This window comes from Thamnophis elegans, chromosome 7, assembly GCF_009769535.1.
Source record: "Thamnophis elegans isolate rThaEle1 chromosome 7, rThaEle1.pri, whole genome shotgun sequence".
Classification (NCBI taxonomy): Eukaryota; Metazoa; Chordata; class Lepidosauria; order Squamata; family Colubridae; genus Thamnophis; species Thamnophis elegans.
Window position 1 is genome coordinate 66,317,384 of NC_045547.1, and position 25,529 is coordinate 66,342,912.

The 25,529-nt window shown below is 40.2% G+C and overlaps 2 protein-coding genes across 7 annotated transcripts in view; one reads left to right on the plus strand and one right to left on the minus strand.

Moving 5' to 3' along the window:
* Window positions 1-1,275: 1,275 nt before the first annotated feature.
* CRELD2 (cysteine rich with EGF like domains 2) lies at window positions 1,276-18,614 on the minus strand. The gene is made up of 10 exons (XM_032221953.1): window positions 18,364-18,614; window positions 16,467-16,549; window positions 14,504-14,614; window positions 11,748-11,839; window positions 10,037-10,213; window positions 5,100-5,195; window positions 4,213-4,296; window positions 3,586-3,681; window positions 3,337-3,477; window positions 1,276-1,768 (listed from the first exon to the last, which is right to left on the minus strand). Exons 1-10 carry the CDS (start codon window positions 18,526-18,528, stop codon window positions 1,716-1,718), a joined length of 1,098 nt encoding a protein of 365 aa, XP_032077844.1. The 5' UTR covers window positions 18,529-18,614; the 3' UTR covers window positions 1,276-1,715.
* Window positions 18,615-18,764: 150 nt separating this feature from the next.
* ALG12 (ALG12 alpha-1,6-mannosyltransferase) overlaps window positions 18,765-25,529 on the plus strand; it is a 29,790-nt gene continuing 23,025 nt past the window's right edge. For 3 of the 6 annotated variants that reach the window (XM_032220688.1, XM_032220691.1, XM_032220693.1), the window contains exons 1-2: window positions 18,792-18,880; window positions 19,806-19,952. The gene's annotated coding sequence lies outside the window, so the exon portion shown is untranslated. Of the gene's footprint in view, window positions 18,881-19,805; window positions 19,953-25,529 lie in introns of all 6 variants that reach the window. The other 3 variants (XM_032220690.1, XM_032220689.1, XM_032220692.1) reach the window with 3 other exon arrangements.

Consider the following 25,529-nt stretch of genomic DNA (forward strand, 5'->3'; position numbering starts at 1 on the left):
CATTTTTCTGAAGCACATAACTTATTTATGGCACCCCAACAGCTCATTTGCTCCCAATACAGAATGTGACATAAATTTTAAACTTTTTCGACTCCATTTTTGGGAACAGCTGCAAAGTGTATATTAAGTCTTGAAGATTTTGTGGGTAGGGTTTAGCCAAGGAACAAAACATATGTTTTATGATTTCCCATAGGGTATACACAGGGTATCCATTCCATTCTGCAATCCACTTCCCACAATACAGCTCCAAAAGGCCCAAAGTGTAGATCTGGCTACTCATCCTGCATTCCCAAGGTAGGTCACAAAGTCCAGATGTAAACTCCAGGCATAAAAATGTTGCACCAGCAAATGATTCAGGTGCTACGTGAGCCGACAACTGGCTTTCTAGCAACATTTTAATGATTCCATATAGCTGGCTGCATGAACAAACCTGGCTTAGCTGTTTGATCTCATAACCAGCTCATTTAATTTCTTAAAGGTGATGATCAGAATGTTCTTGCATTAGACTTTACTATGAATTTAAATATACCTTATTTAAACACATTTAAAATCTTTTTGTGGCATTGTAAATTTTTGATGATGTGGTCTGATTTTGACTTACCTGTAATTCACAATTGATCTACATATTTTATTAAAAGTATAAAGGCAATTGACATATCACATTCTGTTTTCTAATATGGATGTAAACAATAATTAAGGGACACGGTGGCTTAGTGGCTAAGATGCTGAGCTTGTCGATCAGAAAGGTTGGCAGTTTCGTGGTTCAAATCCCTAGCACTGTGTAACTGAGTGAGCTCCCGTTATTTGTCCCAGCTTCTGCCAACCTAGCGGTTCAAAAGCATGTAAAAATGCAAGTAGAAAAATGAGAACCACCTTTGGTGGGAAGGTAACAGCATTCCATGTGCCTTCAGTGTTTAGTCATGTCGGCAACATGACCACGAAGACATCTTCGGACAGCGCTGGCTCTTCGGCTTTGAGACAGAGATGAGCACTGTCCCCTAGGGTCGGGAACAACTACCACATATGTGCAAGGGGAACTTTTACTTTTTAAAGAACAATTAAGTACTCATTTGTTCCTAAAGATTATAATTTCTTCTATTTTGATGGACAGAGGCTTATTCCAATGGAAATTTAGAACTGCCATTTTTACAATATAAAGCTGATCTTACAATTCATGAGGTACCATTGGTATCATGAGCTATCAATGATGGTTAATATACCTTAGACACATAAAAATGATTTTGAGAACTAAAAATGAATACCATCACACAAAGCTTACAGAAAATACAAAGCAGCCACAATAAATCTTTAATGACAAAGTTGACCATAAAGATTTTACTCAGTTTTTCCCAAATGCCACTCTTCTTTTACCAACATTGAAAAGGTTCAGATCTAAAAGTCTTTTGTTTGCTAAGTACTTTCCTTTTCTATTGCTCCACAAATGACAAATAGTGCTGAAATGGGCACAATCCATTCAATTTAAGCAAATGTCACTAATCACTTTTACTAGGATAGTATAACGCCTGTATAAAAAGTAGTCATTGTTCTTATTTTGTACAGAATTGCAATTTTATGAACAATTTATCATTCACTTCCGAAGGGAATCATACTGGCAACCTGCACTTATATAACACCATTTACATATCACCTTGGGTAGTGGTTTTCAGTTCAATAACTTAAGGGTTAGATATCGATGTCTCATCTTGGAATGTAGATTACAATTCTTCATGGGTATCAGATGAACTTATATTTGCTGATGTTTTCTCTTCTGTCAAAATGAATGAATCTTAATTAAATGTAATTCCTACAGTCACACTACTGCTATTGCCTAGTATTCAGAAGTGCCAATGCTTGTGTAGAAAGTGTATTGATGCGCCCAGGGAGGGCAATGGCCTATTTTTCTTTATGTTGGCAAAATACCATGCAAGAGACATTTTGTCTACTCTTCTGCTGGAAGGAGAAATGGAAAGCCCTTAAAAGCACATGAAATATCGTGCATAAGGAGGGGGTCTTGCCGTATTTTTTTAAAGCAGCCAGTACATCTACTGTTCTTATTTTCAGGGGATGTCTTACCTGCTTACTCTAGGACCACCACAGCCATGCCTCCCATGCCTTGACATCTCTTGCACCACTGCCCAACTTCTGTGGTCGCTTGTGGCCAGATACTGCGAGGCTCATTGCACCAGTGCTGCCGCTCGCAGGAGGCTGTGTGGCACATTGTGCTGTAGTGCATGTGAGAGGCAGCATAGGTGCTAGTCTCATGATGTTCTACCACGAGCGGTGACACCGGCGCGATGCACTATGTGCCACTTGGCCATGAGCGGTGGCACTGGAGCGATGCACCACATGGCATCCGCCTGCAAGCGGCCGCAAACGGCTGCAGGTGTCAGGCAGTGGCACAACATATGTCGGGGCATAGGAAGCCTGGCTGCGGCAATTAAGTGGCTGTGGGGTACTCCACCCCACCATTCCTAGTTTGATTTTTACACCTGTGCCTCATCCCACCTCGTACAAGCAGATGGTGGATGGGGCTTAACTAGGACTTATTTTGGGGTAGGGCTTAGGCAAATGCATGAAAATTGTTCTAAGGCTCATTTTTGGGGTAGGTCATATTTTCGGGGAAACACGGTATATATTCTCTTTTTCAAACCATATGAATGTCCACCCAATACTTGTACTAAAAGAATATGTACTAAAAGAATAATGCAGACAGGAATGTACTCTGTCATCAGTAAGTATTCTGCTATATAGTTCACAATGTTGCATCTGCAAGGATGTCTGTACTTACAGGTTGTACCAGCTAAGTTTCTGAAATCCTTACTACAGATTCTTTGCTCCATTGCTAATACAGTTCTTGAGCTGAACTTGACTGTACCACAGTTGAGACTCAATCGTGGCTCAAATAAATTTGGGGAGCTGAATCTTTAGCCTACTTTTTGATACACAGATAGTCATCTGTTACATTGCATGACACAATCTTCTCACAGCCTGACTCTTGCTTTTGTTCTCAACTTTACTGTTGCATTCACCACCCTGTCTTATTAATGTGGTGCCTTCCATGTTGGATGGCCAACATCAGAATTCCCACTCTAGCTGGAGAACAACAGGCTGGAAAGGGTGAGCCTAGGTTGACATAATTATTGGTGCAAAATTGCTGATGAGTTTCATGGCAGGATTTGGTCTTTATGATTTTAATACCAGGAATCATTTAGAAAATATAGTGATCAGCTTGAAATGTAAAAATATATTTAAAGGGAACACTGAAACTTGCTTTGGATTAGTAATTATTACTACATTACTCTCCCCCCAAATCCCACTGGAAAGACCATTGCTCACCTGCTTTTATAGATGGAACACAGATGCCATCTTTATCGTCAAAGCCCTCTGAGCAGATACATTTGTAACCTCCTGGAGTATTAATACAATTGGTATTTTCTCCTGTGCACACTTCTTCGGTTTGGGAACACTCATCTATATCTACAAAAATGTATGGTAAATTGAACTTTAACTATATGCAGATGAATTATTAAATAATATTAACAGTTTCAAAAATGTTGTATATCCATGATGTTATAATAATCTAACCTGTGCATGTTTCTTCTTTCATTTCATAGCCAGTTACACAGCTTTTACATTTATTAGGCCCTTCTCCTGTACATCCCAAGCAGCTATGATCACATGCTAAAATGTAAAATAAAAATTCCATTACGATGGAGTTCTTGCTCTTTGAGAATAATTATTTGCTCGGAGACATTTCATTACACAACTAGGTAACATAGTTGGGGTGAGTGTGGGTTTTGCTGCACATTTATATATAGTAACAAGTCATTACATTTAACATGACAAACAGGCATGGTTAGCTAGAGAAAATACAAAATTAATGGACACACAATTAACGAGGCAATAGTTACACTGATGACTAAGATATTTGTATAAAAATATTTGCATTAAGTTGGGTCCTCAGTCATGTTCCCCCACATTTTCAATTTAACAAGAATATTAGGGAAATCTGAAAGAGCACACACAATGCAATGCCAAGCCTTAAATGTCAAATGCAGTGCCATATCAAATTTTAAATTTGAAATTGAAGTGAAGGTCCACTAATTATTTTGAAAATTTCATTCCTAACAATCGGCACTTTTGTTAGTATGAAATAACAAAATAAGCTGTCTATACATATTGTGATTTATTCAGAAATAGTAAAAAATGAACCTTTGCAGGCGAAAGAACCATCTGTGTTCAAACAATATTGATCAGAATTGCAAGGAGATTCTTCTACTTCACATTCATCCACATCTGAAAAAATGAATCCACATTAAAGGTTGTAGCCAGAATAATGGAAATGTTCAAATCTTTAAAAGAAATCTGATATGCTAAAATATAGATTGTACTGTATTAGTTACATTTAATCAAACATTAAATGATCTTTATGATTTACACAGTTGTCCGCTTTGTTTCTTTTCTAAAAACAAAATGATCCACAAACAGGAATAGTGAAAGAAGAGGCAAAATAAATCAGAAGTAGGTTGATAAACTGTGAAGACTTCTCTTATCTGCAAAACTAGTTCTGGCTGCTTAACAAATTATGGTTACATGTGAATGTATCAGTTTCCCAATATTATTTAATGAATACAACTACATATCATTTAATTCTCCTCCCATCTTTGCCTTTATTTTAAAACTAAACAGTTAACCATTAAAGAATTGAATTCATTTATGATGGAAAAATACAAGCTATTATGTTACAAAGTAAGAACAGAGTTGGGAGAACTTGATATGAATAAGCTACAGAGCTACAATTTTGCTATATTTAAAAACTTTCCTTCTTGAGAAATGATAGGCAGCATAAACATCTATAGTGCATATGAGAAAGAAAAGATGATCATTCATCCTTTAGATCAGGGGTGTCAAACTTACGTCATCATGGTGGCGTTACATGATGTAGCGGGACTTTTCCCCCTTTTGCTAAACTGGATATGGGTGTGACCAGCCCATGATGCATCCGCCCCCCCCTGGGCTGGGAGTTTGATAGCTCTGCTTTAGATTAATAAATTATTTGGCAGATTTTTTTAAAAGAAGTATCACACAGCCATTCTTACCTACACAGGCTTCTTCATTTCTAACCCAACCTTCTTTACAATCTTTACAGTCCATGTTGGTTGCCCCGGTACATGTTTTACATGAATCATGACATGCTATTAAGAGAAGCAACATTTGCAAGATTGTTATGGACATACAGAACTTGAAAAAGTTTGCAACTGAAACAGAAAAAGAAAGCAACTGTACAAAATATTGCTTCTTTTTCCACATTTTATTTTCATGTCTGAGTCATTCCTGGAATAGGAATTTTATAGCTACCATATTTTTCGGAGTATAAGACGCACCCTAATTTTGGGGGAAGAAAACTGGAAAAAAAAGTTTCTGCTTCTGCCTACCAGCATCCATTGGTAGTAATCTGGCTGGCGTCCTTGCAGCAAACAGCAAATGGCCTGGCCAGGTTCAGCAGCCTGATTCAGGAGGAGCAGCTGATTGAAGGGTGGAATACCCCCAACCAGCTGTTCCAGGCTGCAAGGATTGCCACATACCATCCCTGCCTGTGTGCCTCGCATTTTCTGGTGGTTCCAGGTGGCGGGGATCCTCACTTCCACTCGGATTTTGATAATGAGCAGCACAGATTTCTTTAGCCATTTAATACAAACCCTATCATCCTACGCGGATTTAACTGGAATGGGTGGGGTGGGGATGATTTTCATGGGGGCCGAAGAGGGACTTGGCTGCTTGAAGAAGCTGGCCCAGCGCTGGTGGTGCTTGGGATCGCTGAAGCCCTCTTGGAGGGACACCTGCTGCGGGGGCCAGTGACGTGCAGTCAGGGGAGGTAGGGCCTCACCACTGTCATCATGAAAAGAAAAAAAAATGTAAAAGGAAGAAGGCTGAGGTAGTTGCTGCCAGAGTCACAGTAGATGACTCTGCTTAGTGCTTAACTGTTTAAAAAAGCCTCTAGAAAGTGCCCTCTGCAGGAGACAAGAGAACCACGTTCCTCATTTAGTCTATCTTTATGATCACTTGAGCAGAGTTAAGCAAGGGTTAAAAGCCGAAAAATTCCTCATGTAGATGAGGCACGTGGTTCTCTCAACTCCTCTTGTAGAGGGCACTTTTTTTAGAGGCTTTTTTTAAACAGTTAAGCAGAGTCATCCATTGGAGGCTTTGGCAGCAGCTAACCCAACCTGACTTCAGCAGCTCTTGCCTTTTTCTTTTTACATTTTTTACCTTTTCATCATGGCAGACGAGAGTTGAAATCCTCTGTGAAAAAGCTGCAAAAGGTATGTGGGTCGGAGGAAGGGGGGAGGAATTCAAAATTATTGTAATTTGTAAGTAATTGTAATTTGCATTATTTTAAGTAATTTGTGTGTGTGTGTGTGTGCTTTACTCGCCTCTGCTGGAGTGCGGGCTGGCACTTTATTTTTTATTTTTTAAAGCCTTGCCCGCCATAGAGCGGGACGTGTCGGGGCTTCGGGGGGCAGCTTTCGGAAAGCCGTGCTAGGGCTTTGGTGCGGCTTTCCGAAAGCCATGCCAAAGCCACGCTGCTGGCAAACATAGGGTGGCTTTTGCCCGCTTGCCTCACCGGCCATAAACCTCACCGCACGTCACTGGCGGGGGCCCAGACTCTTCCCATACAAGGGCATTTACAGTAACAATGTGTTGGTTAACCTTGCCTCCCACAGCCATTTCCTCCTCTCCTTAAATCCTTTCTCCTCTGCATGAGCTAACCTTCAGCAGGTTCCAAACGCAGCTTTCCCCCCCATTTACTCAAGAGGCTTTTGTATATGCTGCCCTCCTCCTTCTCCTGCAAATGAGAGGTGCCTCAGAGATGTTAGATTTCTCAGGACATTAGATTGGGAATTTAAAAAACTGGAATTGGATACAATAAAGCTTGATTCAAAGGCTTTGGCTTTGGATCGCTGCGCTGCCACCCAAAAATGTTATTACAGTGTTCTCTGCAGAGCCCACCTCACCTGCCCCTTCTCGGGCAGTCCGGGAATCAGGCTCCATGTGGAAGTGAGGATTCCCCCTCCGCTCCTGGAACCACCTGAAATGCGATGTACGGAGCGGGTGGGTGGAGCTACATTCAGAGTATAAGACGCACCCAGATTTTCATCCTCTTTTGGGGGGGAGGGGGAAAGGTGCGTCTTATACTCCGAAAAATATGGTATGTTTAAAGCTCAAAAAATATACTGGGGGAAAAAGGAAAACTTTGCTTTCTTTCCTGCTCATTGTTTTGAAATCTTTCTCTGCTTTGTTATGTATAGTATAATTTGCTTTCTTTCCTCCCACTGTATCTCAGTCAGGATTCCTTATTCAGATTAACTCAGGGCAGACATTCCAGTCCCACCTCCAGAACACTTGGTAGAAGCACATGGAAACTTAGCCACTGTGACCCTTCTCTTCTTCCATCGTCTTGCCTTCCTCTTTTTGGATTGATTAAGCAGGACCAAAATAGGAAAGAAAAAGTAAAACACATCCATGTATGCATCTATATATTTTCAGATATGTCTGTCTGTTGTGCTATGTTATATGTGTGTGTGTGTGTTGTGTGCGCACAGCTGTTTCAAAAAATAATGGCCATGTTATCCTTATTCTTTTTAACTGTGATTTCTAAACATGTTATTTCCCAATGTATGAATTATTACCATGTCAATTTGACACTAAATTATTTGTTGGTCAATATTCTTCAAGACTGTGCAGAGCCTTGCTGTTCACAAGTATTTGTGACATATATTCAAATTTTAGGTATAACTCAACAAAATTAGACCTTTTTGCAACAACCAAATAAACAAACAAGGCAGGTAGGGTAATTCTTCTTTACGTTAACTCAGTATTTCGATCTTAGTAAAAGTTGTCTAATGACCATGAATGCTGATTTCAAACTAAATAAATACTAGCACACCACAGATACTCCCAAAGAAACAGAAACAAGTTATGACCAGAACACACAAAAATCCTGATCTAGCCAAATACACTAAGATTGAAATACCCAGAATCATGGATCTTATCATTCTCTGTCTCATTATCTACCGTATTTATCGGCGTATAACACGCACCGGCGTATAACACGCACCCCCCATTTTAACACAAAAATTTGAGTAAAAATTTTTTTCATTAAAAATAAATGACTTGGAAGCTCGGAACTTAATGTTGGATTAAAATTTATAACATTAGAACATGAATTATAACATTAACTCCTCTTAAAAGGCAAATATGAAATGAAAAAACACCTCTTTGAGCAAAAAAACTTAATCAGAATCACTGCTTTTTGGAAAACCAAAAACCTCTTCCTCATCTTCACTCTCTCCCTCTTTTTTCCCTTCCTTCCCCCTTCCTCTTGCCTATCAACTTCATCCTCTTTGTCTTTCTGCTCTTTCCCTCTCTTCCCCTTTTCTTCCTACCTCCTTCCTTCTCCCTCCCTTCTTCTTTTTCTTCCTTTCTTCTTCCATCTTCCTCCTTCTCCTTCCATTCTTTCTCCTTCCATCCATCTTTTCTCCTTCCATCTTCTCCCCCCCTCCCTTCTTCTTTTCCTCCCCCCTCCCTCCTTCCTTCCTCTCCTTCCCTTTCTCACACACAGGAAGGGGAGGGGGGCTATCTAGTCGCTTTCACAGCATAATTTCTTTATCTAACTTTTAAAAAACAGTGTGCAAATCAAACGAGATTTTCGTAACCTGCGAAGCACCAAGTTATATTATGTTGTTACAAATTCGCAGCTACTCCATTCTTTCTGATAGGGAACTACATTTCCCAAGATGCCTCAGGTCCTCAAAGCGCTGAACGCAGCTTTGCAATTGACTCCAGCGAGGCCCGGTAGCCGGAGGCTGGGGTGGTTGTCAGGGCGATGCGGAGCGGACGCGCCGTTTGTTACTGCTTCCAGCAATCAAGACGGACAAGGGAAGCGACTGAAACGGACGCTGGTCTTGCTCTCCTGCTGCGGCTTCTGTTTCAGTAGGGAAGAAAACTTCCTTTCGCTTCCCGAATTTGACTGGGTCCCGGGGCTTCTGCCGGGCGGCAGAAGCCCGGGAAGCGAAAGGAAGTTTTCTTCCCTATTGAAACAGAAGCCGCAGCAGGAGAGCAGGGCTGCTGCCGGCCGTTTCACCTTGCGCAGCGAATTTGACTGGGTCCCGGGCTTCTGCCACCCGGAGTATCGGCGTATAACACGCAGGCAGGGTTTAAGCTTGCAATTTTAGTTTTAAAACTGCGTGTTATACGCCGATAAATACGGTACTTTTATTTTGGGGACCAGAACATATCGCCTCCAGTACACCAAAAGAAGCATGGATTAACACCAGACAAACTATAAAGCAGAAAACAATATGGAGACCCTTGGTGGTCTCTGAGCTTACCTTAACTTACTAAGGAGAAAACCACATCCTCATTGACACTGGCAGGTATATATATGTAGGGAGAAAACACCACACATACTCACTAACAGTGATGAGGTAATCTACTTCATAATGAAGTGTATGCAAACAAGCTCAGAGGGCACAAGGACTTCACAGTTCAATCCTAAATATTGTATATTCTCTTATTTGGGATGACTCTAAAAACCAGGTGCATGAGGGCATTTTTAAAAAGAAAGGTTACATTTTATAATTAAAAGCATTTTAGAAATATATAATATATAAAACTTCAATGGCACAATTAATTACATTAAATTGATGTATTGCCTACTTGCCCATTAATACATTGCTTAATCACCATAACATTATAACTGTTAACTACTATGCAAACTGAAATGATTATTAGCTGTACAGTACTATACTGCATTTGTTGTGTTCAATAATGCAAGTTAAGTTTCCTAAACAGGAGGAATTAATAACATTGACATAAATGGAACTCTTGAATTTTATGTACTCACTTCATCTTGTTTTGTACATTTAATTACATGCATATTCAATGCAAGTATTTACTACAAAATAATGTGCGAATGTATGAAATCAAAGATGCTAATTAACCAATAACCCCAAATAATATAAGCATGTAAACATACCTATGCAAACAGAATGTGTATCATTTCTGTAAGAGTTGTAGAATCCATCAGAACAGTCCAAACAGAATTCTCCTTGATACTCCTTTTTGCACTTGCATGATCCATCACCAGCTCTAGTGCCATCTCCATCACAATCGCCATTTCCATGGCAAGGCCTTTCTGATCCCCCACGACAAGCTTCAAATAAGCAGAACATTTACATCACAGGTAAAACAAAATGTTTTGTTACAGTTTCTCTTGCTGTAGTTCAATCTTAGTATAGTTATCTGTACATTTCATGATGAATAGGAAACCTATAAAGACATTTTATCTGTGTTTCAACTAAAAGTGTCAGAAATATTCAAACATGTTTAATAACCACCTGCAGGCTCTGCAACTTATTCTATAGGTTATCTAAGGGACTGCCTCTCACTAATTACTTCTACTCATCCTAGCAGGTGAGTAGGAGAAGCAGGTTGCAAGTCCTGCTTGCCTGATGGGATACAGTAGACAAGCCTTTTCTGTTTTGGCACCCGCTCTCTGGAACATTATTCCATCTGAGGTGAAGTTACCCAAATCCTTGTGGACTTTTGCAGAGCCCTCAAAAATGTGGTTTTAATCAGGCCTGCAGATCCCCTGACAATAGAAAACACAGATATTGTCCCACATATGACATTCTAATTAACCCTCTTGCAATTTTGGTTTTACTTATGTCAACTGTTTACTTGGTCTTTATATTTGGCTTTAATAGTTGGCTTTATTGTGTGCTTCCCAGTCACCTTATGTGAGATGGGTGGCCATATAAATTTGATAAAATAAATAGATATAATATGTGGGGAGTGAGAAATCCCACGTATCTTCCTATTGGATAATTCTAACGTTTACTCACTTACCCCACCCCTACCCCTTATCTTATAACACTTCAGTAATGTATCACTGATATATTGCTTTCTTTTTTTGCTCCGCAAGCACAGGAAAAATAACTTAAAAACAAACAATCTCCCTCATCTTAGCATAGAAGGTAAACATCTAGTGATATATCCAAGAGCATTTGCTCTTAAATAAGGCTATTATTAGAAATTTAGCTGCTTATTGCATCCTTAATAATCCTTCCAAAACTTATTTAAAGAAGTTCATTTAACTGATTTCATTCCAATACATTGTCTATCACAGTGATGACTAACTTTTATGTTGTGCCAAAAGCGTGCACATGCGTGACAGCGCACACATACGTGCCTGCACCCATAATGCAATGTGTGCGCAACACACTCATACAGTGCCCTGTTTTGGGTCTAGCAGGCCTCCCTACAATCTCCTGGGACCAAAAATGGGCCACGGGGGAGGCCGCACCCCACCCTCTGCTCCCCCCACCCCCGCACATGCATGCACAACCTCCCACCCTCCTGCACCTCCCACGCCCCAACCTCCACGAATGTGCGGCAGAGATCTGAAAATCAGCTGGCCAGCAGATGTATGTGCATGCTGAGTAGAGTGGAGCTGAGCTAGGGCAATGGCTCTGTGTGCCACCTGTGGCACACATCCCATAGGTTCGCCATCACAGGTCTATCATGTCTCTAGACAAAAACACAGATATTGTCCCACATATGACTGCTGATTTTTCAGCAGAATTCACAACATTGATGGCACAAATGATGCTTAATTATCTATATTAAAACTTCTCAATTCTGTTAATGTGAAATACTCCAGTATTTCTCTTTTCAAGTTTAATTACCAACACAGTCTGGTCCATGTGTTCCAGCAGAGCAGCAAACTTCAATTGTTTCAATACAAAACCACTTAAACAAATCAGGATGTTTCTTCTTCCTGTAAGAATAAAATAATTCATAAACATAACATATGTTCATGAACTTCATGCTAACCTGTGCAAGTTACACACCAACATTAATTTCTGCAAAAAGAGATCAAGAGCTCAACTACAAATTGCCACTGAATCCAAATGGCAATAATGTAAACACCTTACAAGATGTGTATATATTATGAATTGTCAGCCACTTTTGCTCTGCCATTTTAACCTGTAGCATTATATACAGAGACAGCGTGGTCTCTTGATTCAGAATAAAGAAGTGAGCAACTGACAATTAATTGTACAAGTGAACCAGGGTATTGCAGCGTAATTGTTTCCTAACTCATTATAACAAACCTGTTCATTTGAGAACAATGGGATACTTGTAAAACAACTTTTAACAGTTTGAGAATCTAATGTCTTAAATTGTTATGCTTGATCTTTTTAACTGTAACACAACCACTTTTTAAGGGAAGCAAAAAGATCAGCTAACTTCCCTTGCTGTAAGTAGTATGTTGTATCACAACTACCTGCACTGGCCAGGTCTGCGTAATTGTTTTTGAGAAGTTGCACTACAATTTCCTACCAGAGCATCAGATTATGTAGTGGATGTTAAGCTACACCCATCATTATTTCCAGCCATACTTTAAAAAAAAAACACAGTGGATAATGAGATTGAATTTTGATTGGCACTAGCAGAAGCTTGTATTTTCAATTGCTGACTGATTTCTGTCTGTATTCATTTGCAACCTACTTATTGCAGTATTTGGTCTAAGCCCTAAGCATCAAAGTTAGGCATAACTCTAACTCTACAACTAGGATGTTAACTAAACTATCTATCGTACTTAAAAAATCTTAGAATAAAACTCTATGAAGCCAGGAAGTGCATCAGACCAGGGGTTCAACAGGTTAAATACTGAACAAGATAGCCAAGAGAAAACTAATTTAGGACATACTCTTAGAAACACAAGGCATTAATAATTAGAATAAATTACCTGTGTGAAAAATGGCAGCAAAGTTAAAAAAAGTCAAGAGAAGAGGAGAATAGCAATAGCACTTATATACCGCTTCACAGTGCTTTACAGCCTCTCCTATCGGTTTAGAGAGTCAGCATATTGCCCCCAAATGAAAAAGGGCTGGGTCCAGGACTTTTTTTTTTTTAAGACTAAAAGGACTTTAAATTAAGGCTATAATCTGATAATTAGTAACTGCTGATATTTTCATTTGAGGAGAAAGTCATAATATCTTTTTAACCCCTCTCTCATATTTGAAATATGATTAAAGGTTTCAGTAGCTCTACAGCAGCAGCTAGAGACAACTGACCACACACACACACAAATACACACACACACACACACAAGGCATAATAATTTTTAACAGCAGAGTTTTACAAAAAAACAATAGCTACAGATCTTACATAGGTAGACCTTTGTCAGTGGAGTCTATGGAAATGCCATTAAGCTCAAAATTATCAGAAGAGTACAAGGAAGAGGCTTTAACTTAACTTAACCAGGGATCACTAATCAAGGGCAAGGTATCATTACAAATGTGTAAAATAATAAATTAGTATGACTGCATGTTCCACACAAACACACACCAAAACCCTGAACATATGTATTCAATAAAAAATTTTGAGCAAAATGTAGCTGTATCTCAAGAACCAAAAACTGGTTTGTAGGATTTGCAGCTAAGTGATGATATACAAGGAAGAACAACTTGCCCTTCTGATCCCAGGTAGTGCTGTCAGGGCTGGTAGTTAGATAAATTCTCTTCTTTAGTTGCAAATGGAACAGATGCGATCTGGAATTGACAAGAACCTTAGCATGGAATCCTAGGAAATAATGTCTAGAATGCTTATCACGTGCATTACTGTAGCATCTAGCAGCCATGTATAGTAAAAATGATGGGAATCTCAATTCTAAATGCCACCAATAAAGAATATGCCAGGCTTCTGCAGGATATTGAAGTTTCTTTACAAAACTTCAAGAATGATTATATCCATCCACTGATGATAAAAAAAACTCAGGGTAGTCTACCTACAATGGATATATCAATTTAGTGCAATAAGCCATCATTAATTGCTTTTCCTTATAATCATACTCATACATTAAATTGGAAATATATGTCTCAAGGGGACACTCCAAGGAATTTGATGTATACTTATACTATATTGTGCCATTCATAAAGCACCTGCCTTATTTATATGTTTGCACCCTAAATGGGTATAGCCAACCGGATACCCTCCAGATGCTTTGGCATAGTTGTTGCTGAAGAATTACGGACATAGCAGTCCAAAAATTCTGTAAGGCACTGAGTAATCTACCACTGTTTAACAAAGTGGGAGGAGAAGGGGGGAAACAGCTGCACTAAATGCAATCTACTTTTAGTCTGCACAAAATCTTTGAAAATAGTTTTAGATATTTTAAAACCATTGGCACAACACAAATGCTGCAGCAAAAACAAATTTATCCTACTCATGTAGGTTTAACTAAAGTATATAGCAAATAAGCATGCCTTATCAATTTAACAGAGAAAGGGGAATTATGTTACCAAACTACAGCTTAAAATGGGCTTTTAATGCATTTAATATTACTTTAGATTGTCTATGTTTTAAAAAATCCCTACCTTTACCATGCACTTCTTACAGCCAATATTTAAACAAGTTTTATTGTAGTTTTACTTACCGTTTGAACCACCAAGTTTCTATATGTTCTTCATGCTCCTCAACCATGTTGTTGCATTCAAAGTTACTACTGTCACATAGATTTTCTATAATTTCTACAAGGCGAATTTCACTACATAAAACAAAACAAAACAAAACAAATGAGTTGAACCCTTTCTGACAGTGCTGAAGTGTCCATAAAAATTAAAGCACATATCTAAAAAAACCAAGTGTTGATATTAACTTTTAATATTATGTAATCTACAACTACAATGTCCTTGAGGAATACAGCTGTCTAGAAATTTGAAATATAAACAAACAAACAAACAATCTATTTTAAGCTGAAGTAGCTTACAGTAATAAAATATTCAGCATCCCAAAACTACAAAACTTTGAAAAGAGCTCTCTGCTGAAGGAAACTCCCTGCATGGAAGGCTTTCAGCTACACAGCTAATGGACAGATAAATATAATGCAACAAGCTACCTTTATCTGCTTTTCCTTATCAGCAGACTGATAAAATCAATTAAATTAAATTGGAAATACAGATCTTAATGGGACACTCCAATGAATGTGTTGTATACTTTCACTGTACTGGGCCATTGGCTGTGACAAAGGTTAAATAGCTCTTTTAGGCAATACCCAGAGAAAAGGGAGAACCTTTTCAGAGGCAGCAGCAGGTTGTGATTCTATTAGTTTCTCCATTGACTTTCTGGGGAAGCCAGTGGAGAACATTGCAAATAGCAATCACATGATCATGGAATGCCAGTTCTAAGTACAAACAGGTTGTCAAGCACACAGCTCCAAATCACGTGACCACAGAGGAATCCGATGTTTTGTAATGGTTGGAAGTGTTCTTTATAGGCTATCACATCCTTTCCAAGGCCACTATTAAGACATACTATCACTGTTGTGACTAAGAACCACCAATATATATTATATTATGACATAATATAGTTCTTAAAAGAAGATTTAGGATTGGGATTTGAGAACTGTAAGGGCTGGGATAAATAAGAATTCCAAAAAACAATCTTCCTTTTCTTTTCTCACCTGTTTCAATCAGAGCCACGATCAAGGCTGATTTGAAAATTAGATTTTAAAATGACAGAGTGCAAGGATGAACATGGAAAAATGTTATACTAGACAGGCAAAATAGACTTATGGAATAGACTTTGGACAGAATTGCACCTATGAGACCTCTCCCAACCCTTCACATCCATCATTCCTCATGGTTCGTGGAGGAACTGAGAGATCTTCTAAAACAGGTTAAGCGAAATCTAGAGCAGTGGTCCCCAATCTTTCAGACTCCGTGGACAAGTGGTGGCGGCAGGTGGCAGGGATGGTTTCGTGTGTGCAACTCAATTCCGTGCATGTGCAAATGGTGGTCACCTACCACTTGCATGGACCAGTTCCCAATGAGACCCTGTCTGTGGACCCTTAGTCTAGAGCACCACTGGAGAAAAACAAAGGATGACTCTGATTGGATGCAACTTAAAGCCGCTATTAAGATCTATCCTGTGGCAATAAAAGTGGCAAAATAACACTATTTCTCCTCTCTTATTAGTTCTGTAGAATGTTGCCATCAGCCCTGTTCTGGATCACTTCATTGCTCTTAGGCCAGGGTGGGGCTCAGATGATCATCTCCAGGGCCATGAAAAAAAAAAAATTGAACACCTGTCAGATAAAATCACTCGGATTCATTCCCAGCTAGAACCCATGTGCAGAGCAGGTCCTTGTGAGGCATTTTGCCCAGTAATTTGGAAACAGTTTGATTCTGTTGGTCTTAAGAAAGTGGACACGATTCTATGCACTGTCAATGCAACCACTTATCAATTAGGCTATCCTACTGTCTTTAAACAGAGTCAAGTACTTAACTCTAAATTAACAGGATTTTTGTTTTATATACTGTATTCAGTCCCAGGCATCTTGATCTTGCTCACTGCAAAGCATATTAGCACACTGAGAAGAAATATAGTATCTGCTATACCTTGATTCATATTTTGATAATGTTTTTTCTTCCCACGCTGTATTGCCACCTCCAAAGTTCTTCTTTGCTGTGTCTGTTAGACCCTTCAGAACACAAGTGTGATAAAATGACATTTTTCAAAATATTGTTTTTACCATCAAAAAGCAGACACTTTTTCAAAAAATGTATACCCTAGCCTCAGTACACTATACATTATAATCAATTATATATTTGTAATAACAAGTTATTTTTTTTTGTTTCCTTGTTTCTGAAGAATAGTTTATAAAGAAATTTGAAAGCAACAGTTAACTTTATTTCTTTTTTTTATTTACTTTATCAAGGTCCAGTAAGAAATATTTACATAAAGTGTACATACAATACAGAAATGTATTACTCTGCAGATGAATTAACTTATTTTTTAAAGCTTTTGAAACTTCAGATCCATACGAAGGTTTAGCTCTATTAATATATATATTTCCAGCAAATATTAAGCAGCATTTTTGAAAGTGCTCTTTGAATTAGGAAATGTTTTAACAAATGCTTTTTATCATGGTTTAAAATTAAAGGATTTTTAAAAAGAAACACTTCTAGAACATGAGAGCCAGTTTGCATTGACAGAGGTGCTAGTACTGGCAGTCCTTGATTTATGATCATAAGGCAAAGATTACCCTGCACATGCGTGCTAGTCATTTCCGGCTCTAGGGGCTGTGCTCATCTCCGTTTCTAAGCCGAAGAGCCAGCACTGTCTGAAGATGTCTCCGTGGCTATGTGGCTGGCATGACTAAACACCAAAGGGACACGGAGTACTGTTACCTTCCCACCAAAGTGGTCCCTATTTTTCTATTGCATTTTTACATGCTCAAACTGCTAGGCTGGCAGAAGCTGGGACAAGTAACGGGAGCCACTTATGTGGCATTAGGGATTTGAACCGCTGAACTGGCGACCTTCTGAGCCACCCTGTTCCTTATGTCCATAACTGAACCTGGAATTTCTACTGTGAAACAAAGCAGTTGTTTTACATTTTTTGCCACGGCTGTTAGGTGAAACACTGCAGTTGTTGAAGCCATTGTTAAACAAATCTAGTTTTCTACATTGATTTTGCTTATTGGAAGCCGGCTGGGAATGGTAATCACATGACCGTAGAAAAGTGTCATGCTAGCTTGATTTTTGATCACATGACCATGGGCATACTGTAACTGGTTGTAAGTGTGAAAAATGGTCATGTCACTTCTCATTTTTTAAAAACTTCCAATGGTCACTGAACGAATGGTTATGAGAGTCGAGGACTACCTGCATAGGCTCTGAAGTCTTGCCCTGCTTTTTATGCATGAAAGCTGGCTGGGTCATTTTGGGCCTCTCTGTCTTTCTTTCTCTGATCTCTCTCTCTCTCTCTCTCTGTCTCTCATCTCTTTTTCAACTCTTTCTCTCTCTCTCATTTCTCTTTCGCTCTCTTTATCTCATGACTTTCTTTCTGTCTCTCTCATGTCTCTTTGTCTCTCTTTCTCCGTTGTCTCTTCCTGTCATCTCTCTCTCCCCTTCCCTCTCTCAGCCCAGCCCACCTCATAGGGTTGTTGTTGTTGTGGGGGGGAAGCAGGGACGCAGGAATGTCAAGAAACTTCACCGTCTCGAGTTAATTTCTGAAGCCTCCCTGTTAAGGACACACCCCTAACTAATAATGCTATTAAAAATAAGCCCGCACACAAGTATTTTGTGTACACGGAATACAGTAAACAGTAACTTGTTGGTGTTGCCATTTAAAAAACAACAACTAGTTTTAATGAGGGGGCGGGGAAAGCCAACTTTCTCCTACTATTTAGGACCGTTAAGTGGGATCCAGCTGTGGGCTCGCAGTTAAGGTCCCTCTCTCCCTCCTTGAGCCGCCGAGAAAAGGCGCCCTCAGCTTCCCTGCCTCTCCCACCTGAGTGAACCGGTCGACGATCCCTCGACAGGTGCTGCAGGCTTGCCGGAGCCTCTCCTCAGGGGAGCCCAGAGCCGGCGACGCGGGCGGGAAGGAGAGGAGGGCCAGAAGGCTGAGGAAAGCAAAAGCTTCCGGCCATCTCCGCGCAGCTCGACCTGCTCTCATCGCTTGAAGCAACCCAAGCCAGCTTCGAAGGCCGGCTCTGCCACCGGCCTTCTCATTCAGAACTCTTTCGCCTTTTTTTTTTAACACCCGCCCACGTTCACCTCCCGCCAATCGTTGGGCTCACAGCAGAGACCCTCGTGCTGTTTCCCAACACGTGGTCCAATCGCGGTTCGCCACGCTCCGAGCCAATGAGAAGCCCACGTAGGGGTAAAAAAAAAAAACACAAAAGGAAGCGCTGAGGATTCTGAGCCGTAGACGTACGTACGTTCTTCGGGCTTGTGACGTCATCCTTTAGAATTTCTTTTGTTTGCCCGTGTATTATACTGGTTGAAACTGAAGTAGTCATTGACAGGTAGGATGTCGTAGTAGACAATTTTGTGTATTATTCTTAGGTCAGACCGTAGTTCCAGGTTATCCAAGCCCAAAATTTCAAGCCTAGCGGCATAAGGTATTCTATTGCGAGCAGCGGAGTGGAATATTCTCGTGAAATACCTCTGGACTCATCCAATCGTATTAATGTCCAATATACAGTGTGGATTCCAGGTAGACGAGCTGCATTCGAGAATTGGTCTGGCAAAGGTTTTGTATGCCCTAGTTAGTAATATAATGTTACTGGAGAGGAAGCTTCGAAAAAAATAGGTTAACGACACTTAATGTCTTTTTGGCAATGCTGTTACAGTGAGCTCTGGAGCTTAGATCTTAGACCCACAGGGAATTCACCCCCCCCCCCTTCTCTCTGGTTCTCTCTTTTCTCTCTCTCTTTTTCTCTCATTCTCTCTCTCTTGTTCTCCGCTCAGCCTGCCTCTCAGGATGGTTGGGAATAAAACAAATGGAGAAGACAGCTGCATTGTCTCACTTTTGAACTGTTGGGGAAAGGCAGGAAATGAACAACTCAATTAAAAAAAAGGATTTTTTCCTTTCCGCTTTGATATTTAAAATATTTACCTGAAATTTCCTTCAATCTCTGTCTTGTTTAAGAAATAATGAGGGAAAGTTGCCTGCCTGGAGAGAAGGAAATATGCTGGAATGTGGGTTCAGTTTTTCCACCGGTCCTTGGCTTTCTTTATGCTCTCTCCCCCTAGTAAAGTGACAGGCTGTTCCACAGGCAGGAGGAAGAATTTAGTAAGGCTCATGAGAGGAGAATCAACCCACCCTCCCTCCCTCCCTCCCTTCCTTCTTTCCTTTTTATCTCATCTTTAGTACTTTATAAGTAACTCAAGGCAGCAAACAAACATACATATCAATATTCCTTCTTTCTCTTTTCCCCCCACAACAAGAACCCCGTGAAGATGCGTTGGATTGAGAAAGAGTGACCTGCCCAAGGTCAGACAGCAAGTTTCACACTTAAGCGTAAACTACAAGCTGTGTCTCCCCTGCTCCTAAATCTAATACCTTAATCCAGGTTTATTACATATATTGGAAAGGTGAGCCAATGGACCAGGGTTTATCTAATAATTATCAAAGCTTCCATATTCTGGACGAACTGTAGCTTCTGAATTACCTCCAACGGGATTGTACAGGGAAAATATTTAAGGGTGTGCAGGGTTTATGGAATTGTCACCATCCCTCTTGCATTCCACTGACTGCAGAAATTTCACACTATATAAATACCATTGATTTTCATTCAGGGATTCCCCCCCCCCCCATAGCTATCTTGAATAATGGAATATTATAGCATAATAACAGTGGAAGGGACCTTGGAGATCTTCTAGTCTACCCCTCTGCCCAAGTAGAAGATCCAACTAGGGGTTATTCGAGGGCCGGATCAGTATTTTAGTTCTCTGCAGATCAACCGTTGGTGGGGGTGGGGGAGACATGATAGCCGCCTCCTGCAGCATTATGCCAGCCAAAAACTGACCATGTGGAGGCCTCCACACGGCCTGTTTTTGGCTAGCAGAGTGCTACTGGAGGCAGGAGAGGCTGAAAACGGACCACACGGGTTTTGGCTGGCAGAGGCACCACGGCCAGTCCTTTCATATTTCCAGGGTGACCTCGCAGGCCAGATTTAAGCACCCTGCAGGCTGGATGCTGCCCGCAGGCCTTGATTTTGACACCCCTGCCCTATACCATTCTAGACAAATGGCTGTCCAGTCTCTTAAAAACCTCCAGTGATGGCGCTCTGAAGGCAACCTGTTCCATTCATTAATTGTTCTCACTGTCAGGAAATTTCCCTTTAGTTTTAGATTGCTTCCCTCCTTGATCAGTTTCCATCCATTGCTTTGGAAAATAGGTTGACCCCTCTTCTTTGAGGAAGCCCCTCAAATATTGGAACACTCCTATCATTGCTAGTCCTTCTTTTCACTAGAATAGACATATCCAATTCCTGCAATGGTTCATGTGTTTTAGCCTCCAATCCCCTAATTATCTTTGTTTCTCTTCTCTGCACTCTTTCCAGAGTCTCAACATTTTTTTATTGTGGCGAACAAAAACTGGATGCAATATTTCAAGTGTGGTCTTGCCAAGGCATTATAAAGTAGTATTAACACTTCATATGATATTGATTCTATCACTCTGTTTATGCAGCTTAGGATTGCATTGGGTTTTTTTGCCTGCCACCACACTCTGCTGGCTCATATTTAAGTGATTGTCCACTTAATTACGAGAGAGATTCTCCAATATATTGCTCGTAATTACTGTTATTGAGCCAGGTTCCACCAATACTTTAAAAAGATGCAAGCCTGCTAGAATGGCAGAAGGGTATTAATAAATTTGTATGGGCAGGGAAGAAGCCAAGAGTAAAATTAAAAATAATGCAAGATGTGCGTGAAAGAGAAGGCTTGAAATTACCCAATTTAAAACTATATTATTATGCAGTAGTTTTATCTGTAATTAGTGACTGGATTAACTTAACAGATGATAGAATACTTACTATTGAAGGACATGATTTGGTATATGGTTGGCATGCTTATTTGCTATATAACAAAAAGGTGGACAAGAATTTTAAAAGTCATATTTTAAGGAATGCTCTTCTGCGGGTTTGGAAAAAATATCAATACAAACTAAACGATAAGATACCCATGTGGGCTATTCCCAGACACGCAATAGAAAATATGAACATAGTACAGAAACAGGATGTAACTACTTACAGACAGCTTCTTACCGTAGAAAGAGGTGTACTACAACTGAAACCCTTGGATGTACTAAAAGAGGAAAAGGTAATTCAAACATGGTTTCAGTACGGGCAGTTACAGGCTAGATGGAAAATAGATTAAAAAATTGGCTTTATGCAAGTCCAGGATAATTTACTTAAACAAATTAGAGATCAAAGTCCAATGCATATAAAGAGATTATATAATGTATTAATAGAAATTGACTCGGAAACAGAACTAGTTCAAGACTGTATGATAAAATGGGCTCAAAATGTTGAAGAATCTATTGAGCCAGGTGCCACCTATTCTATACCTGTTCATTTGATTTTTCTTGCCTAAGTGTAGTACCTTGCTTTTCTTATATTGAATTTCGTTTTGTTAGATAGGGTCCAGTGTTCAATTCTGTTGAGATCCTTCTAGATCTTGAGCCTATCTTCTGTGGTGTTGGCTATTAATGTCAGCTTGATGTTGTCTGCAAATTTGATGAGTTCCCCTTCTATGCTCTCATCTAAATCATTTGAGAAGATATTGAAGAGCACTAAGTCTAAGACAGAACTTTGGGGCATCCCACTGCTTACTGCCCTCCATGTAGATGTAGTTTTCCAGTGTGCTGAGTAGAGAATCCAAAGCATAGGTTAACTCCGCTCTTCTGTCCTAGAGACTAAGTCCTTTTAAATTTTGTACCCACACCTCTCTTGGCTGTAATCCAGTGTCGACTCAGTCTAATGCCCAAGAGAGACATGTTTAGAAAGAGCTCCTCAAAAGGGAAAGGACAAAGTTAATGTTTTGGATTCTCAATTTCAGCACAAGGGCTCTGGGTGAGCAATAGAGCCAAGTACACTATGTCTACAGCATTTAACTGATCCACTAATTAAGTCACTTTGTCAAAGTGAAATAAGATTTATTTGTCATGATCTGTTTTTGGCAAAGCCATGTTGGCTTCTGGTTATAACTTTGCTTGCTTGTAGGTGTTTGCAGATCTGTTGCTTGATTATCTTTTCTAGGATCTTCCCAGATATGATATCAGACTGATTGCTCTGTAGTTTCCTGGATCTATTCTTTCCCCCTTTTTTGAAGATGGGAACCATAGCTCTTTTCCAGTCCTCTGATAGTTCTCCAATGCTCCAGGATCTTTGAAACAGGGGTGAAATTCAGCAGGTTTTGGAGAACCGGTGGTGGATATTTTGAGTAGTTTGGACAACCGGCAAATACATCTATGGCTGGTCCCCAAAGTGGAGTGGGAATGGAGATGTTACAACATTCTTCCCTTAGGAGTGGGGTGAGAATGGAGATTTTCCAGTATCCTTCCCCTGCCATGCCCACCATCCACGCCCACGGAACCAATAGTTAAAAAAAAAATGCATTTCACCACTGCTTTGAAAAATATAGTTCAATGATTCCAAGATCATTTCTGCAAGTTCCTTCAGAACTCTGAGATGTAATCCATCTGGTCTTGGTGACTTGAACTCATCTAGGGCAGACAGGTGTTCTCCTATCATTTTCTTGCCTACCTAAATTTGTATTCCTACTCTATCTTTTACAGTTCTGTTTTTGGTAAGTTGTGCTTTTTCTTTTTGTATGAAGATAGTTGTAAAAAATGAATTAAGAAGCTCTGCTTTCCCCCTGCTGGTCATCACTTCCTTGCTATCTTCTCCCATTAGTGCACCAATTGTTTCCTTGACTTTTTTTTTTAGTTTCTACATGTTGAAAAAAAACTTTTAAATTATTTTTGACATTTGTTGCAAGTATTAGTTCATTCTGAGACTTAGTTTTCCTGACTTCAACTTTATAGATTTGGGCTATATGCTGGTATTCTCTCTTAGATATGTGTCCGTCTTTCCACTTTTTATACTTACCATTTAGTCTTCCAGTTTATCAGAGAGTTCGTTATGCAACCATGCTGATTTCTTCTTGGAGTTCTTATTTTTCTTTTTCAGTGGTATTGTGGTGGACTGAGCTTTAATCACATTTTTCAGAGTTTCTCAAACTTACTGAGTTTTCCCCTTTAAGATTTTCATCTATGGAATCCTTCCTAAGATCTATTCAAGTTTGTTGAAATCAGCTTTTTTAATGTCTAAGACACTGCTTTGATTTTGTTCTATTGTTTGTGTTTGTATTACATTGAATTCTAACATGACAGGGTCACTCTCCTCCAAAGTTCCTGCGTACTGAGAAATGGATCTATGGCAAACTAGAATGTTCTGATTTTAAGGTTTCTGAAGCTGGGAAATTTCAGCGTGCTTCCAAAATTTGACCTCTGACTGCTTCTGCACTTGGTAAACCTTGGAGAAGGAGGAGCTCCAAAGCAATGTCTACTTTTTAGTATCAAAAGGGAAATATTTTCATTTCAAAACATGTTTTCTGAAAGTACAGGGTGGTGGTATGATGTTTAAATACCTTGTGCCCTTTCAGTCCCTTTTTGCAAATGTAATTGAATAGAACCCTGTTTCCCTGAAAAGAAGTTCTATCCCAAAAATAAGCCTTAGCATATTTTTTACTGTTTTTTTCAGAGTATAAGATGCACCAGCGTATAAAACGCACCAAGGTTTTGAAGAGGCAAATTAAAAAAAAAGTTTTTGCACTCTGCAGATCTCCCAAAACAGCCCGTTTTTCACGAAAACAGGCCTTTTTTAAAAAAGGCATGAATAGCCTTTAGGGGGATTGTAGAGTGCTTCTGGGTGGGTGGGAATGCCCAAAAATGAGCAAAAAATGGCCTGTTTTTCACAAAAACGGGCCCAATTTTTGTCAAAAAATGCATGCATAGCCTTTAGGAGGCTTATAGAGTGCTCCTGGGGGCTGGGGGGGGGGAATTGAGCAAAACATTGCCTGTTTTTCGCTCATTTCTGCCCTCCCCAGTCCCCAGGAGCACTCTGAAAGCCTCCTACAGGCTCTGCATGCCATTTTGGTGAAGGGGGCGGGGTTTCAGGAGGTCAGAAATGCTGTATTCAGTGTATAAGACACACCCAGATTTTCAGCCTCTTTTTTGAGGGAAAAAGGTGCATCTTATACTCCAAAAAATCTGGTATGTGTGCGGCTAATAATAAGCCCTACCCCCCAAATAAGCACTACTTAAGAGCCTGCACAGCCGGCTGGCCACTCATTCCATCTGGTTGCTTGCAGTGCCACAGCCATGAACTGAGGTGTGTATGTGTGTGTGGGGTGCCACCTGCACAACCTTCCCTCAGCCAGGCATCCACACCCCAACACCTGCCTCATGGCTGCAGCACCGGCAGCCATGTGCAGCAGGACCTCAGGTTCACACACACACCCTTGCCTCATGGCTGCGTCATCGGCACATCGCTTGGCCTCCTGCTCTGTTGCTTTTGTGAGGAAGCAGAAGAAATGGGCTGGCAGCCACTTGGAGTTCTGCTGGACAGGGCTGCTGCCACAAGGCCAGGCAGGGGTGGCCTGGCCTGGCTGCAGGGACTCTGAGGTAAGCCAGTGTGGGGTGCGTGGGACAGCTCCATCCCCCCTGCCTCGCAGTGGCACTGGGGCACCATGCAGCCTCCTACCCCGCCACGAGCAAGCAGAAGGCCTACTGTACATTGGGGGGGGGGGAAATAAGACACTCTCCAAAAAATAAACCCAAGTGCTTATTTTGGTGCCTAAAAGAAAATAAGACCCGGTTTTATTTTTGGGTAAATGGTACTAACAATGTTTGCTAACAGTTGCAAAACTTACAATAGCTCACGGCACTTCCAGATCAGTCCAGCATCTAACAAACAGAGAGAACTAACAGTCGTTCTGGCTCCCTCTTATGGCCGATTGAGGAAAACAGCAACCAATCACATTTTACAGTATGATTTAAAGAAACAGTTACAGCATTGCTATATGATTTATATATTGCCAACCCAACCGTTAGATTATATTCCTAACAGAGAGCAAGGTAGTTTGAAGGCCCAGAACAATTCT